Raw genomic sequence first — 17,594 nt, forward strand, 5'->3', positions numbered from 1 at the left:
GTACACCAGGGACTCGCTTATAGCATCACGTACATGCAATAGTTATTATCCCACCATAGTCCCCAAGAGGACAATTGTGTTGCTTTTCAATGCTCATGAGACTTACTTAGAAGTCTTGTCTCAGAAAAAATTCTCCTGCATTTCTATTTTGAAAAATAAAATTAGAAAAACTACAGTGAAAAGAGCTCTATAACTGTGGATAAACTATTTAGTGTACAAAATTTATTTTGCAGACTTTTTGAGACCATGTTAATTTTTGAGGAACATGAGGAGGCTTCGGCATTGTTTCAGCCAAACACAGAAGGCAAATCTAAGTGTCTGTAACTTAAGAGTTCTGCACTCACTCTCATAATTCATCTTTGTTTAATTTGATTACTGCACAATTGAGAAATTAAATGTGAATGTACTGATTTTACAATGATATTCAAACCTTCTTTTCAAAGTTAGACTTTCAATGAATTGTAACATTTTTGTTTATAATCACCCTTTATGACCTTAAAGATGTTGTAAGTATTCCACTAGTGTGAATCATTTTCACATTATGATGGCTTTTGGAAAACAAGAGAGGGTTGTGTTATGTTTTGATATGTCAGATATGAGTAGAACATACTTGAGTTGGTATGTTTCTGGGATATCACCTCCATCCTACATGAAGTGTTAACACAGGCATTAAATGCACTTGAGGTAAATGCTCCGCACCTGTTGTTCTCCTTCATGTTTGTCCAATGATGGGAGTTCCTACGTGTGAAGTAAGGTGAGGATTATTACTCTATCAAACCCAGCCCTTAGATTGACGCAACGGGTGTATAGCAGGGCAGGGCTGTGATAAAATCAGGACATGCTCTTATGCGGGTGACCAAATTTAAAGTCACCTTGAAATTATAATTGACTTTCATTTCTTGAAGGAAATTTGTAATGCTTTTTATAAATTACTTATCTGTACACTTTATTAATTTTTAAACATTCAAGTGCCCTCATAATCTTTAATTAAAAACATTAACCTTCTCCCCCCCCTTTTTGAAGCGGCCTTTTATTGATATGCATGTAAATGCGTGAAAACAGGTTTCTTTTGTAAGCTGTTTTTTTATAGATATCCGTTTCTTTTGTGCATTTAAACGCACTGAATGACTGAGAAGCAAACTCCACCAAACTGTCAAGGCACTAGGACTAGGTTGTGAAGTGCAGCATCAAATTAAGTAAACCTAAGACCTTGAAGAAGACCTTATAATGATTATGTTACTATTACTGCATAAGGGTTTTGTTTCAGGGGGGCCTGGGGCATATCTTTAAGCCGATGCATACTTAATATTAATATTTTGTATATTTCCCTTATTTGGCGAGCTTTCTTTAGTTCTTGGATCTCTCCCTCAATGAGCTGATGATTTGAGTCAGGTGTGTAAGATGAGGGAGACATGCTATGGCTGTCTCAGTCAGCTCCCTATAGCTCCAGAGGTCATAAATCAGTATATTTATGTTATTATGTATATAGGGTTCAGGCACTGTTAAGCACCCTAGCTCGCTTCACATTTGGACACTGTTCACTTATTTTCCCGTGACGTGACTGCTTAGGTGCGTTGTGATACTTCACAGCGGTTAATTATCAACAACAGGCAAAACCGACATCTCTCTGACTGTAAATACTGTTTGAGGTACACGTGAGACACACTTTAATTATTCTGTTACATATCCGTGGTTGATTAAATTTTTTACCATTTAGTAGATTGTGGGCTTTGCCTAGCAATGTGTGCTTATACCAAGCGGCAACTTTCCGATCTCTCTCGTGAGGCCAACGCAGAAGTGACTTAAAGTCCCAGTGAAATGAAAAGGGCAATACCTTTTTTCATGAAATATTGCAGTGTTTACTATAAATCGTTTAATCAAGGTGGTTCATTCTCTTTTTAAAATTTGTGTCCCCTCATAATCTTTGGTCAAAATCTTAAAATGCACTTCCTTGCTGGGATGACTATCTACCTTAAATGACGTATGTTAGATGGGTCGGGTGGACAGCCATTAACTCCTCTGCTGCCAGTTCCATTTCAAAACGCAATGGCTTTTTTTTTTTTTACATAACCTTTTAGCTTATTTTAAGCCTTAAAATTCTGCATATTAGGTGCGTGGTCAATTGAGTGACAAGTGGTTTCAGCAAACCAGGTCTCTTTGGTCATTTTCTATTATACTGGAGTGACGCGCTGCTAAGATGGTGATGCCCACCTAAGCTTCAAAACAGCTCCTCACAAACCTACGGATGACGTCACGGACACTACATCCATATTTTATACAGTCTATGGTTTACATGAAATAGAATAAACGTAAATCTTTTCAAATGTTCTGACGTGTTTCATCAAGTTGATTGAGGTGGCATATGCGACTTTTGGATAAATGGTTTCCTAAAATGTTGCGTGATTCATGGAAAGGAAACAATAAGGTGCATCGATGCACCTTGATTTTTGCTTTGCATTGTGGGCACTTGTTTCAGTGCACGGAAACGATTTTGCAAATGAGACGGCCCTTAAAAGTGATAGTTCACCCAAAAATGAAAAATGTGTCATAATTTACTCAACATCAGATTGATCTCTACATGTATAAATTTCTTTGTTCTGCTTAACACAAAGGAAGATATTTGGACGGATGTCTGTAACCAAACAGACTCATCCCCCATTGACTCCCATAGTATTTAGTTTCCTACTTACTATGGCAGTAAATGGGGAATGAGATCTGTTTGGTTAGTGACATTATTCCAAAATTTATGATCATATAATTTAAATTTGACTATTTTACAGCCCGGGGTTTGTAGCTACACATTTGTTTATCCTCACTGTACTGCTGTAAATTTCCAGTGTAGTGTTATATGTAAATACCAAGCACTCTGACCTTTGCTTCCTGTACTTCCTGTGGCTCGTCTGGCCGGTGATGTTTGCTGCGTAATGAGCCAATGAGGCATCCGACTTGTTCTAGTAAACCATAGTGCTGTAGTTAGAGTAGATTTAAGGTGACACTGTGGAATTTTCCTTTGCATTGCTCCTAGACTAGACAGTGGCCGTGTGATGTAACGTGTTATCCTGTTACATAGGATAAAAAGTTTAGGGAGACCATGCAATTTCTTTGCATGCCGTTATTGAAGACATTTTCTGATCTATTTACTTTTATTAGGCGTTTTGGAACAAATGGTACTACCTTAAATAACATTGCCTCAGTAGTCACAAGGGAATTGACATCTTGTTATATATTACTTTTACAATATATAATATCTTGGATTTATGACAGAATAGAATAAGAAATAATAGGCATTTGTCTCTATAAATATTATAATGTTCCTGGAAAAACGTTTCTCTTTTTTTTCTGAGAAAGGTGGCCTGGCCATGTTTTGTGAGATCGACTTAATTCCCCATTAGCTATAGCAACACTTGGTGAGGCCCTGAAGGCTTTTTAAATGAATAAAATCATTTTATATGTGCAATAATAATAGGAAGGTAAATATAATCAGATAATCTGCTTTGGATGTCAGCTCCATCTTTACAATTTACAGCCACATAATTGATTTGCTGATATTTCAGTCAAAATGTCCTGTCCCCTTATTTCAGGGTACATGTTCTCTGCCCTTTTTGTCTTTCTTTCATTTTGAGTAATATTTGAAAGAACACAACATCTTGACATCTGTTTCATGTACTATGTACTCATTTTTTTCTTAATGACGAGAGTGTCAAGTGCTGCACACCAAACAGTTTTTTTTTAAATGGTTGTGAGCATCTTATCAGCACCTTCCTGATGGACAAATATTCTCACGTCATAAAAGGCATGGGCTTGCTGTGACGTTTAACGGTCTTGTCCACACCCATCACGTAGAGCAGCTGTACACTGTGTTCATGTATGTGGGTTTAGATTTTGTGGCAAATGTTATAGGGAGATTACAGCTGCTTAGAAAACTACGTGTGCACATGAGGAACATTTGTGACTGATGACGGCTTGCTAAAAACATGCCTTGATGAAAGGCTTTCCACAAGTACAGCCTGTTTAAGGGGAGGTCTATGTCTATAGGTCTTTATCATCTATGTTTGACAAACCACGCTCATTGCAATAGCCTTAAAATCATACAGAATCACAATGAATATGACACGATGTCAAGACATGTCCTGTAAGGTTTAACATTAGTGATTTCAACTGCTATATGCTTTCATGTGTTTTGTAAGAGATTGTACCTGTTTTGAGCTCCATTTGACTCTGTTAACCTATCAAAATGAGACCATTTTAGATCAACCACAGGGATTCCGGACGCAGGGAAATATTTTATTGGAGACTTTAGTGCCTACTTAGAAATACAATACCCCTGTTGAAGGTAATGTAGCTTTCCTGTAACTCAGTGGTAAGAACATTGTGGGTTCGATCCCAGGGGATTGCAAATACCTATGTAAAATGTATAGGATAAAGCAATGTGAGTCGCTTTGGATAAAAGCGTCTGCCAAATTCCTAAAATGTAATTTAGATGTATTACTAATACAATACTAATACAATGACATATTTGGTAAACAATGACAACCATTTTTTCATCCTGCCAGTCAATTTTTTTAGTTGACATCAGCCTGATCATTTTATATCTTTTTTAATTTAGTATTTCTATTTTAAACCTTTCCTCATTGGTAAGAGCATGGCGCTAATAACGCCAAGGTCGTGGGTTCGATCCCAGGGGTTTGCACATACTTAGAAACAAATGTATAGGCTAATGCAATGTAAGTCACTTTGGATAACAGCAAAAATATATAAATATAAACCATTGTTTGAAATTTGAAGAGTCCTTGGCTTTGATGTTTTATTAGTCTTTTGTTATGCGACCTGCCAACATGCCAAAATCAATGGTTGTCTGTTTTGAGTTTTGTGAGGTAAAAACAGCTTACATTTGTTGGCCATTAAAGAGAAAATATTTTGTGATTTTAGGGTACTACTTTGGTTTATGGAGTGTCCAACAACAAGTTTACATACGCTGTTTACATACGCGGTGTAAAAACACTTTCATTTTCTTATAATAGGCAGTTATCATAACCTTACTTCTTGACTGACTCTCAAATCAATCGTTTGGCGTTTCATCAGTCTAATCACCTTCTTTCTGTCAGCCTACTCTGATTGGTCAGATGATCTAGTCTGATGTGAGGTCTACCACGTGCAGTGTCACAAATGAAACGTAGGCAGGCATTACACGCAGTAATGCAAATCCGACCCAGAACTGAAAATAGAACGATAGACGTTGGCGTGTTTCAGAGTCGACTCGTTTTTTTCCCAAGCCTATAACTTTGGCATTTATTCACTTTTGGCCTTACAACTTAGCAACATGCTTACTTTCACACATAGCAACATTAAATACTGCATGAAATGTCATTTTAAGAACATTGTAATATTTACATTTAAGTATCTTTTTAGATCATATTTCCAAGAGAGTGAATCACTCAAAAACAGAGTGACCCCAGGTTGATTTGTCTCAGAGCTTCATGGGCCCTGAGCGAGTGAGAGAATGGAGAAAGTTTTCTAATGGAGTGAGTTAGAAGATGTGTTTACAATCAACACTAAAAACAACTAGTCTGTCTTCTGTTTGAGAGAGAAAGTGAAGGAGAAATTTAGAGCATCACAGCATAACCTTTAAACAAAGAACAAAGAAGAGACCCTGTTACACTCAGATTAAATGCTGCCAGCGCACAACCATCACCTCATTGTGCTTTTATGTGCTTCTCTCAGATTCAGAGAACATAGAGTCATTTTGAATAATGAAAACACCCATAGATCAATAAACCTGAATGGAAATTAAATGAACCAATCAAATAGAGAAAGCTTCAACCTTTCCAGACAACGTAAAAACTGCAAACTGAATAAAGAAACTGTTCTTGTTCTCCAAATGTTCCACTGGTCTGTGTGTATTTAGTAAGACAGACAGCCCTGTAGTCATTAATCACAATATATTTGTGAAGACATCAAGAACCTCTCTGAGGTTCAGACCTGTTTTAAAGAACTACTACAGAAATAAAATCCTTTTGCATTATGCTCATTATAATAATGATTAAGAAATGACAGAAACAACCAGGAATTTTTACACAATTTGGAAAAAAAACATATTTATTCAACAGCAGTTTACATGAACAAGCCTGTTCAACTACTCAATCCAGACTTGTCACATATTGACGTTGGGTCACCTCCCCTTTGCCTCACCTTTTAACGCACAGGGTACCCCTTGGGAGTCATTTTTTGTAGAGTGGAGTGTTACTTTGCTTTGGGTTGCGAAACTGACGTAACGCTTTCAGCTGTTTTTCAACGTCTGTGTTCGCCGGACCTTAGATGTACAGCAGATGGTGATCGCACTTGTTCCTCAAACTAATCGACTGTTTGGCTTTGGTTCACTTATTTCTATATGTGACCCTGGAATCTCTGGAATCTGAGGGAGCAAAAAATCTAAATATTAAGAAAATGACCTTTGAAGTTGTTAAGCACTGTAGCAGGCCGTAGCTAAGAAGAAACTGGTTTGTTTTAACGCTCTCTAATGATTTACCGCTGTAATGATGCTCTTAACCCAATAGAGGAAATTCTAACCTTTACATAGATACCAAACTTGAGTGGGTACTTCCCAATGAGTGAGCAGCAGCAGCGAACGATGTTCATAGGCATGTTTCCCGCCATTTTTGTTTGTGATTTTGCTGCATCCACTCACAAAAATAGTTATATTTACAGTAGGAAATTTACAAAATAACTTCATGGAACATGACCTTTACTTTATAGACTAATGATTTTTGCAATAAAAGAAAATCAATAATTTTGACCCATACAATGTATTTTTGACTATTACTACAAATGTCCGCGTGAAACTTAAGACTGGTATTGCGTTTTTTCCTCACATATAAGTATTTTTTGAACGACACTGTGACGTCTTGTATCTTGTGTTTTATATCATGGAATAAGTAAACTTTTACGTATTGCTTCAACTGCCTGAATAGTGTCACGCAAACACAATTACATTGGCTAACCACAACACATATGCCAAAGGGGTACTCGGCATGTTGAAAAGCGACGTCAAGGGGCGTTGGCTGAACATCAATATGTGACAAGTCGGGAGTGGGAATATGTTGGCCTGTTGTCTGTTGTTAAAGTTACTCTTCAGCAGGTTACTGAGCCCTGGAGTACATCATGTTCCACGCCTGCCTCTTTCCCTCATGCTTGGGAAAAGTACACTAGTAGCTATTCTGTTGCAATTAGTGTAATTCTGGTTCACCCTTATTTCTGTCAGCACCACTGTTGTCAAATATTTAAACAATAGCAATATTTAAGGTTGACGGAATTAAACTGTTCTGGGCAAACTCTCTGCCTGTCCATGCAGCCTTGGATGGACAGAGCGGGAGCGCAGCAATACATGCGGTGCCATGGGGGGCCCTTATGTTGTTGGTTTTATTTAATGATGGTATGCGGCAATTTATTTCAAATATTCAAGTTTTGTGTTGTAATTTTCGCTCCAGTTGTGTCATAACCCTTAACGTAGGCATCACTATAGAGATGCTGCTATGAAAGCCAGTTAGGTATATGTTAAGTTCTGAAAATAGAGCCATAGATGCTAAACAAAGGCTCATATGTCTAGTATCTATTTAAAATTACATTTAACATGACAAAACACATAATTTTGGGATGGCTTTCTAATTTTACGAAAATACAGAAGCACAGTAAATGTTCAGATAGCTTGTTACCTTTTAAATGAAGCATTAAATGACACAACTTTACACAGTGCACAAATGTTTAGGTTTAGTGTTGGTGCTTGTCTTGGACCACATCAGGACATCACTGGACAATGGACATATCAAACCAGCTGTTCTTTCAGTCTTATCTTTGCCATATTGAGGCATTTCACCATGTTTATAAGGTTTTGAAGAATACAACCATGTTAAAATCAGGACAAGGCATACATCTTGGATCTTGGTATAATTTTTGTCATCATTTTATCCCCCTTATTTACAACACAAATACTGGGAAATTGTGTAAACTGCCATCATTATCTATAGTGAACTTATATCAAGTAGCATTTATGTAACTTTTATTCAGTTCAGTTTTTATGGAGTCATCCAACAGCAGGTTAAATGTCTCTGATACAGAGCAGGAATAGTGCTGACACATACTTAAGCCATACTGTGTTAACTCCTATTTTTGGCTCTTCCCAAAGTTATCTTGCTTCTCCACACCCACCCCCCTTCTGTCTTTCTCTATGTATGTCTTTCTTTGTTTGTTGGTCGGCTATCGGTTTCACTCACGGTGTGTGTCACTGCCTCTTCTTTTGAAATAGTAACACTATCAGATCTGGAAGGAGAAGACAATGCCATGTTTTAAGAATAATATTCACATCAGTAATATGTTTTCCTTGTATGGACTGTAGCAGATCAAAATTTCAGGTTGAACTACAGTATCATTTTGGACATTTTGTCGGTCCCTACAACATAGGGAAAACCTGACCCTCCACCCCCCACGCACACAAGTGGCTCACATCATGTACACGCACACAAAGATAGGGGAGAACATTTTGTGCAGACCTAAATTCACTCCATTAAATTGCAGCACTACTAAAGTTTTGCATCCAGTAAATGTGCTTAGACTTAACCTAGTTGATTTTATTGAATGATTTCATTTAGTTATTTTGGCCTAAATAATACCTAAATATATTCTTGACAGGCTTTGAAAGTTACACACAAATACTGCAGTATGTGGAATGCTCATAAATATCTTTCTATCTATCCCTTCTCTCATTTCCATTAAATTGACATTTCAATTATTTTCAACTGTTGAACAGCTCCAGCAGCTGGAATTTCAACTCTATCATCTGCACATTTCAACTGTCATACAATGAATTGTTGTGTTCCTTTGGGCTGCTTCCTGCCTACAGGTGTTCACACCTAATCCTCTGGCTTTATAGATAATGTAATCTACATTATAGAGGCCTTCGCAGTACCAATCTTATAGGTATGTGAGTGAAGAGTATGACTGACTGTATGATATATGATCTCCAGATGGGATCCATTTATCTGTGTTTGCTGGTGACTCATGAATGATGACTTTTTGTTTGTTGCAATGCATGCTGATATTGATACTTCCTCTACAGTCAAAGAATCCATTCGTACACAATCATGCATTTGTGGTTTGCTACCTTTTTCTTTAGTTTTGATTGTAAGATGGTTGTGTTTGCCTAACAAAGTAAAACAAAGTCTTGCTTCACAGAAACACACAAGCATCCTCTCTATTTTCTCTCTTCAGTCTTTATAATGAGCATGTTGACAGGTGGTCCTGCCCAAGCGGAGCACTATAACATCGGCAGTGCTTATGTAATGTGGAGCTAGGCCAGAACTTTTCTAACCTGCCTTTACACATATGCAGATCCCCACAAGTACTCAATAAACATTTTCAATTTATGGAAGGGTCCCAAATGCATAAGCATTGTAGGGGTGACTATTTTTAGACTAGACACTGTTGCAAAAGCACTGTGCTCTTAATTTTTAAAGGGGTCATATGGCGCGAATACGTGTTTTCTGTGTCTTTAGTGTGTTATAAATTGGCCATGCATGTACTAGACCATTGGTTCTCAACCCTGGTCCTCAGGCCCCCCTGCTCTGCATGTTTTTTGTATCTCTCTTGTTTTACACACCTGATTTAAATCTCTAGCTCATTAGAAGAGAGCTCAATGAATGAACCGCGTTCCGATTGACGTGTTCCCTTTACTGTGTTCTTTGCTCTCTAATAACTGCATAGAGGAAATCGGCTGACGTTAATTTAAGAACACGAATTTGCGCAACACTACTGCCTGCAGCGTCTTCACACAGACAAAACCTTCTACGGAAGATTGAAGGGTTATTTAACCGTAATCTTGAGATTTGCCCAACATTATGCCCATTTCGAACTGGAATTATGGCAGAATATCTAGTGATGTTCTAGTGGGGGCGCGAGGACCAGGATTGAGAACCGCTGTACTAGACACATAAAATTGAAAAAATTAAAGTGTTTGAACAAAAGATGCATTCTATTTAAAAAGCGAATGCTAACCCCGACCTGCCTGAAACGCCTTGTGTAACCACACACCTACAAATCTACGTCTGTTCGTGGTATGATTTGACCAAGACCGCCCAAATGTAAACGCAAGTAAGGAGGGCATACCTGTCAGTACAGTTGCTTGGGAACCTGATGTTCCAAATATGGTAAGAGGTGTTTCATTTCCGTCACACGCTTGCAGTATTCGACCAATCACTATGCACTGGTTAACTGGCCCATCGTAGCACACCTCGCTTTTGCAGAGCGATGAGCTTTGTAGAAAAATCTGCGTGTTTCTGAGAGGCGGGGCAAAGAGGAGATACAAACACGGTATGTGGAAAATACAACGTTTTTAAACCTTAAATTGTGTATACACATTACACTAGATCTAAAACAAATGATAATATTTGTTTTAGCCGTGTCATATGACTCCTTTGACATATTTTCCAAACCCCCCGTGCTATTGGTCAGAAAAACAGGTAGTTCTGAAACAACACTTTTGTATGAGACACTGTTGTTGTGTTGGGCAGCAAGGGATGCTTAAACAGAGCAATGTTTTGAAAGCGCCACAGAAATGCTATGTTAACATTGTTACTTTCTGAGAAATCAACCAACCAATTGCTTCCTTGTAGCTGTTTTCACAAATGAACTATTTCAACATAAAAATGACACCCCATAAAGGATGCACAACTTTTTAACAAGTTCACAATATTTAACACATCTTAAAATAGTAGGAAAATAAATGCAGTGGCTTTTTGCAAAAGTGTGTACTTTGTAACAGCTATTCCATAAGCTGTCCACACATTTCATGTGCCACGCATTTCATGCGGATTAAGTGTTGCATCAACGTGAATCAACAGAAAGTTGGAAAATTGAGCTGGGACCTCGAAACCCCTGCAGCAGTTTATGGTTCGTCATTATGATTTCTTTCCCTTCTACTAGCCTAGTTTGAGGTCTGAATCTTCTTTCAATACTCTTCAGTGATGTTAATTGTTCCGTCACCCATGGCTGCACAAATGATGAAGGACTGTTTGTTTATATTTCCTTACTTTTTAAAAGTTGTAATTAAACAAAAGTCAAGGACCCAGCAGGTTTCAATATTTGTAAACTTTTGTAGTGAGAGGGCGGTGTCTGATTTTTGTGAATTGATTTATTGACTTGAGTTATGCAGTTTAGTTCAATTGCGAAATAATTTGACGTAACTTGCAGTTTCTATGTCAGAGGTTTGGAAGACATTGTGAAGAACTTTGTTTGGTGACCAAAGGACAGGTGTTCATTGTCTCCATGTGCTTGGTATCATACACAAACCTGATGCAATATTCATGTGTTTATGGTTATAGCATTGATGTGTTTATTCCACACGCTGATGATGACTAGAGACATGTGACCTGAGCTTTTGGATGTGAGTTAGTGGAGTTTAAACATCCTGATGTTGTTTGGATTATTAAAACTGTAATTGAAGAGTTTGGTTCCAAAATGAGATAATAAACATTTTCAAAAATCATGTTTTTTTATGTGATTAGGTTTTTAATGTATTGTGTAGATGTATTTCTTTAGTTATTATGGCCACATCAAAACAACCGAGTGCAGTTTGATTTATATTAATTTTAGCGCACCATAAAAAAATTGATTTAAAATTTAAAACAGTCATCTCATTTTGGAACCAAACTCTTCAATTAATTTCCCCTGTTAAAAAGATCAGCAATTCGCATCACCAGCCAGTCTTTTGGATCTTGGCATTGAATGCTAGAATGTGTGCATGGTACGTGAGCTCCACTGCTTTACTCATCATTTGCATAAAATTGAATTCTCAACTTTTCTCTACCAGTCGCTTGACTCTCGTCGCTGGACACTTTCTGTCGCCAACGGTCACTGTCACTGGTGTGGCCGGAAGTCCACAGCTCTCCATGGAAATGAATGAGATCGCGTCGCTTTGCCTGTGCTAGTTTCTGCATGTCTGAATGGGGCTTCAGACTCTCTTCAAAAATATTTCCAGTGTCTTCACAAAAAACACTGCTGGTCATGTGTTTTACGTTCAATTTCTTGAATAGGTTTCCTAAATTAATCTTCTTTATTTTATTGTAATATTTTTAACTGTGAAGTTGACCCTTGAATCAGCGTTATTCTGTACAAAGCGAGTTCGCCAGTATGAACACACATTGCGATCAGAACGACTCACAAACAAATGACTCCTTTGCAACAATTCATTCACACAGAATGTAAGTGATATAAAATACTACAGTACTACAAAAGAACGTAGGGTGTGAATGAGCTTTATTCATTTACTTATGCTGGTTGTTTATGGGCTAAAACGGCTTATAAAAAAGGCTTATTTTAAACTTTTCTGTTTGATTGAATACATTTTATGCTTTATATGACTTATAAGTCAATTGATACAAACTTTTTAGAACTTTAATTTAGTTAAGTATTTTGTTAAGACACTGTAAGGGACGCTAGGGCCTACATGCGCGTTGCACCCCCTCCAACTAATTTTGAGCCAGGAAAAACCCTGGCCTTAATGTAAAGAACACATTTTGATTGCACAGTATTTTTACTCTAGATATGGATCAGGGTCCTCCTTAAATTTAAATCTTTGGGATCCATTTTGCTTTGCCAGGAAAAATCGACATTGTCATATTATCAAGTATAAAAATATATATAATTATATCCTGATATGCACATTTGTGGTATTTTGATAATTTCTACATTGCGCAGTGCTTGCAACAGCCTTAACAAGCACAGCTAATGACACAGAGCTTAACTTTGCTGAAACGTTTTAGGATTTTACTTGGAAAAAAACTACTGTTTTTAAGTCTAGCTAACTTTTCTTTCATGTTGCATTGGAGTTCTCACTGACTCAGCTCAGAAATCTTTGGAGTTAATGGATGTGGTTTGGCATGCTTGGGAGAAACATGCTTTCTTGGTTTATGTAGGTTTACAAATAGTTAAACAATGATGTGAAACGGCTGTTCTGTTCTGCACCCCACCCCCAGCAGTGTGTTGTGATTGAATGCATATGTATGTGTTTCTGTACATTCTTTTAAGCATTCAGGCATTACAGTGACAAGCTATTTATAAAAAAATCTTACGTAAGCATATTTTGAGTTACAAATAGTAATAAATGCCTATGGTTGATAAAATATTTGATAATAACCATTCACTAAACCGTAACCTATATTAATTTTGTTACTAAATAATGAACTTAATTAGAAGTTACTGATCAAATACAAATATGGTTTGTCATGCTTTTTTTTAAATAAATAGTCAACATAAACGTGTACTCATGTGCATATTGGTTAGCACACAAAATACTGTCTCGGTGCCCACTGTCTTATGCAGTTTGTACTAAGGCACATACACTTAAATGTAAACACTGAACTTTTTTTTTTAAAGCAGTCTCATTTGGCACCAGAAAATCTGTTCTTGCTAGATATTCAAAATTCTTTTAGCTTCCAAAATCTATAACAAAAACTAAATGCAAACACTCTATTATATTAGTGTTTTTTTCTTTGCTTTGGAAATGTTGAATAGCTGTCTTACATGCGACATTTCCTTTTTCTTACTTTTGTCAATCACATAGACTACCATATTCACTTACAAACCCTTAGGTTCTTTCAATCATGTTAAGCCTGTGAAGGTTGTCATGTGTAATTTTGTAATTGCGTCCTCGCTGTGCCATCGGCTATCCTGAGCATAAGCTGCTACTATTTCTTTAGGGTGGCAGAGACACTGTAAGTCTTCCTCCAGGATGCACGTTACTCACATTTAAGCCAAACATGCAGCTTTAACATATTTTAACAGTGCAAATCCAATAGAATATTCAATTTAACCATTTATTGCCCCTTTACTTTCTGCTGTCATATATTGTGGCAGTTCTGTGTTGAACTAAAAACTACTTCAATGTCTTAAGGGGGTCACAAATTGGATGAGAACTGCAAAGCTATGCAGTATTGCGTAAAGGGTCAACTCTCATGCATCTGATTCTGGACAGAGCACACTTTAGACACATTTAGTTTAATGATACTTATTATATATCATATTTTATATGATAACTGGTGATATACACTACATGTCACCACAAGTTTTTGGACACTTATTCACTGACTTATTCATTCTTTTTTACATTTTAGAGAAATAGTAAGCTCATCAAAACTGTTGAATAGCACAAAGGGAACTATGAGGATTATGTTTCCATTTTTTTTTTAAATGCAAAAATAGTCATATACTGTACATCATCTTCGATGTACTCACATTGTGCAGAAATTACCATTTTCTCAAGAACTTTTGGGTTTTAACCCCAAAATGCTTTTTAAACTAAATTAAAGTCATCCATCTCCATTAAGTCATTTATTAAATAAAATAGTATACGTTTTAGGCATGGGCCGGCATGAAATGTTGACGGTATTATCACCTTTAGCAAAATTGTGAGGTTTCACGGAATTGCAATTACAACAGTAAAATGTGTTATTTTAAATATCTGCGTATACAAACATCAACTATTTTCAAGAATTTTGGTGATCGAGCTATCCATTTTATGTTTTACAGCTCAATTTCTTAATAAAATGTCTGGATTGTTTTGTAGTACTTATAGAGTTACAGTAGAGTCACTGTGTAGTGTACAGCAGTGGTTGGACTCTACTTACGGCTTGTCAGAAGCAATATTTTTATGGAAACTTGTTGTTTTGGGGCTGCTTACTTTGGGGAGAGACAACTTTACATATAGACAAACATTTCTTCTTTTAGAAGGCATTTGAATCAAATGCCTGTTTACAGTATATCCAGCCTAAAAAAAGTTCAGCTTACCAAATGCACTGTAAATTGTTAGGCTGGTGATTAAAAGATCCAATCCTCACCTCTTAACCCCCCCGACCCACTGCCTGTTTGCATTTTCAGTTGATATTCTGGTCCTCGGAAGATAGAGATGTATTTGGGGTATTACCTGGGGTTGAAACTGGTCTTTGTATATAAGTGAGTCTTGATCGCGTGACTAATATGAGGCTGGAATCGGGGATATCAGTCAATGTTGATTGTACACAACATGGATGGAAAAAGCAGTCTCATCTTGACTGGAAATGCAAAACCGATGTTTTGAATCCCTAATAAGATCAACAGTCTTAATGTCTTTCATATAGATATAGTGTTTTTTTAATGTATGGCTGCCTTTTTGCTGTTATACGTGTACAGGTACTCAGAGGGAGAGTACCATAGTAAACCGAGATATAGCGTGAGTGACTACACCGAGGGCTAACATGTGTGTGTAAAAGGGAAGAATGCATGTCAGTCATTTAGTTTCGAAAAGCCTTAGGCCCTAGGGAAAGAGAAGTTGGGTTGGGAAGAAACATGTTTGAACAGGAAATATTAAATGTTTTTTTCTCAAGCATGTAAGATTGCTTCTGTTAAATTCTTGGGTTTTTCTATTTTTTAAACCTTTGGTTTATCTGTGAAAGGCCAATTCAGAGATTTCAGGTATTGGTGTGTTTGTTTGTTTTTTTACCTTGGGTTAAATTTAATTCAAGAAGAGGCTGGGAGAGGTGGGATATTTGTAAATGTACCTCATTTTTTATATAATGTTTTGTGCATTACAGACATTTAATCATTTGTGTAAAAGTGCTTCACAAATGTTTACATCCTCTCAGTTAAGTAAACATAGGCAGCAGATGTTTTACTTTTGATGTTTACCTCTGTCAAACCACATTTCACATTAAGTATTAAGAAGAAGTAATCTATGATATTAATGTTATGTTTACTACTAGGGTTAAAATAAGACATCTGGGTTTTTGCAGTAGGCTGTTTTGGTTGGAAATGTATTTGCCTTAAGTTAAATGTAGACGCTATTCTTGCAGAGTCTCTGTCCCTATCCTATATGTATTCAGCATTACAGCGTGGTCACTCAAGACATAAATACACACTGCTTTTCCTAGAATTCATTCAATGTTGGATTCATGGTGCTTGGGCTGGTGTCTCTGAGGAGTTTCCACCCACCTCGAACGGCTAAAAGGCCCTGGCCAGCTAAATCAGGCCTTTCATACCCACAAGAGGACAGAAACGCTCACGTTGCCAAATCATTTCTTGTCTTTGGTCCAGTTGCAGTTCACTAAAGGTTTTCAAACGCCTATGTTTTAAATAGGTTCTAATTATGTGAATATTATGTAACGCTATATAATCAAAATAACTAGTTTGAGTTACAGATTCTTATCTGCTTTAGTGGCATTTGAATATCTGCCAGAGTAACCAGTGAATGATGCTTTCAGAAGGAGGATGTACGTCATACAAATTGTCTCAATTAAACTTAAGTCCTTTTTTGATATAGCTTTTGTTCAATAGGGTATGAAAGATCGCATTCATCCAGGTTTTCTTAGAATGTCTTGTAAGATCTATACTCCATCGTTGGGACATAGAAGAACAACGTTATGACTAAAATGTTGGGCATATTCATATTTTTTTTTTCTCTTATCAGACTCGAAAACTGACAAAAGTGGAGAGACAGCGCTTCAGCGAAGAGGTTGACATGCTAAAGGGTCTTCAGCATCCAAACATTGTGCGCTTTTATGACTCATGGAAGTCCAATGTGAAGGGTCACAAATGTATCCTGCTGGTCACTGAGCTCATGACGTCTGGCACTCTAAAAACGTGAGTTTGTTTTTTAACTGTTAACTGTCAGAGCCCTTTTTGAGACTACACATGAAAACGAATGTTGGCACTAAAATGGTATATGAGTTATGATGTATAGTTTGTCATGATTCGATTAGAAATTACATGCACAATATTGACACAAACTTAGGTGTCCCGTATATGGAACGGGTGACAGTTAACAGGCTACGAATGTCTTTTATCGTATTAATGTCTTCTTAATATGTTAAGGAGATGTTGATGTATCTGCCCACTTCTTAGGTATCTGAAGCGCTTTAAGGAAATGAAACTAAAGCTTCTACAGAGGTGGAGTCGTCAGATCTTAAAAGGACTTCATTTCCTGCATACACGCACCCCTCCCATCATCCACAGGGACCTGAAGTGTGACAATATCTTCATCACAGGACCCACAGGAAGTGTGAAGATTGGTGACCTTGGACTGGCCACACTCAAAAGAGCAAGTTTTGCAAAGAGTGTGATAGGTATTTGACTGCAAGCCAGTGAATTGTCGTTATTTTATTATACATTTTATAATGTGTTCCAAAACTGCATACATTTCTTTGTTCTGTTGAACACAAAGAAAGATATTTGGAAAAATGTTAGCAACTGACATTTCTGGGACATGATTGACTACCATAGTAGGAAAAATTAAAATGGTAGTCAAAAGTGCCCTAAAACTGTTTGATTCCTTAAATTCTACTAAACAAAGCACAAAAAAAAATATACAACTATTTTTCTGCTATGGTAGTCAATGATGTCCCAGAAATGTCAGTTGCTTACATTTTCCCAAATATCTTTCTTAGTGTTCATCAGAACAAATAAATGTATACAGGTGGTGGTGGAATAAATTATGACAGAATTTTTTTAATTTGGTTGGAATATCCCTTTAACGATTGAGTTTTCTCTTAGAAATTTGCACCTTTGATCATTACAGC

The 17,594-nt window shown here is 36.9% G+C and overlaps 1 protein-coding gene across 3 annotated transcripts in view; it reads left to right on the forward strand.

Moving 5' to 3' along the window:
* The window catches only part of wnk4a (WNK lysine deficient protein kinase 4a), a 49,503-nt gene that overhangs the window by 2,582 nt on the left and 29,327 nt on the right, over positions 1-17,594 (forward strand). For all 3 annotated transcript variants that reach the window (XR_008909363.1, XM_056770730.1, XM_056770731.1), the window contains exons 3-4: positions 16,487-16,659; positions 16,921-17,141. Coding sequence is in view for 2 of the 3 variants with exons in the window: in XM_056770730.1 (XP_056626708.1) it covers positions 16,487-16,659; positions 16,921-17,141 (394 nt within the window). In the remaining variant the exon portion in view is untranslated. The remainder of the gene's footprint in view (positions 1-16,486; positions 16,660-16,920; positions 17,142-17,594) is intronic.

The sequence above is a fragment of the Triplophysa dalaica genome, chromosome 17 (genome assembly GCF_015846415.1).
Source record: "Triplophysa dalaica isolate WHDGS20190420 chromosome 17, ASM1584641v1, whole genome shotgun sequence".
NCBI lineage: Eukaryota > Metazoa > Chordata > Actinopteri > Cypriniformes > Nemacheilidae > Triplophysa > Triplophysa dalaica.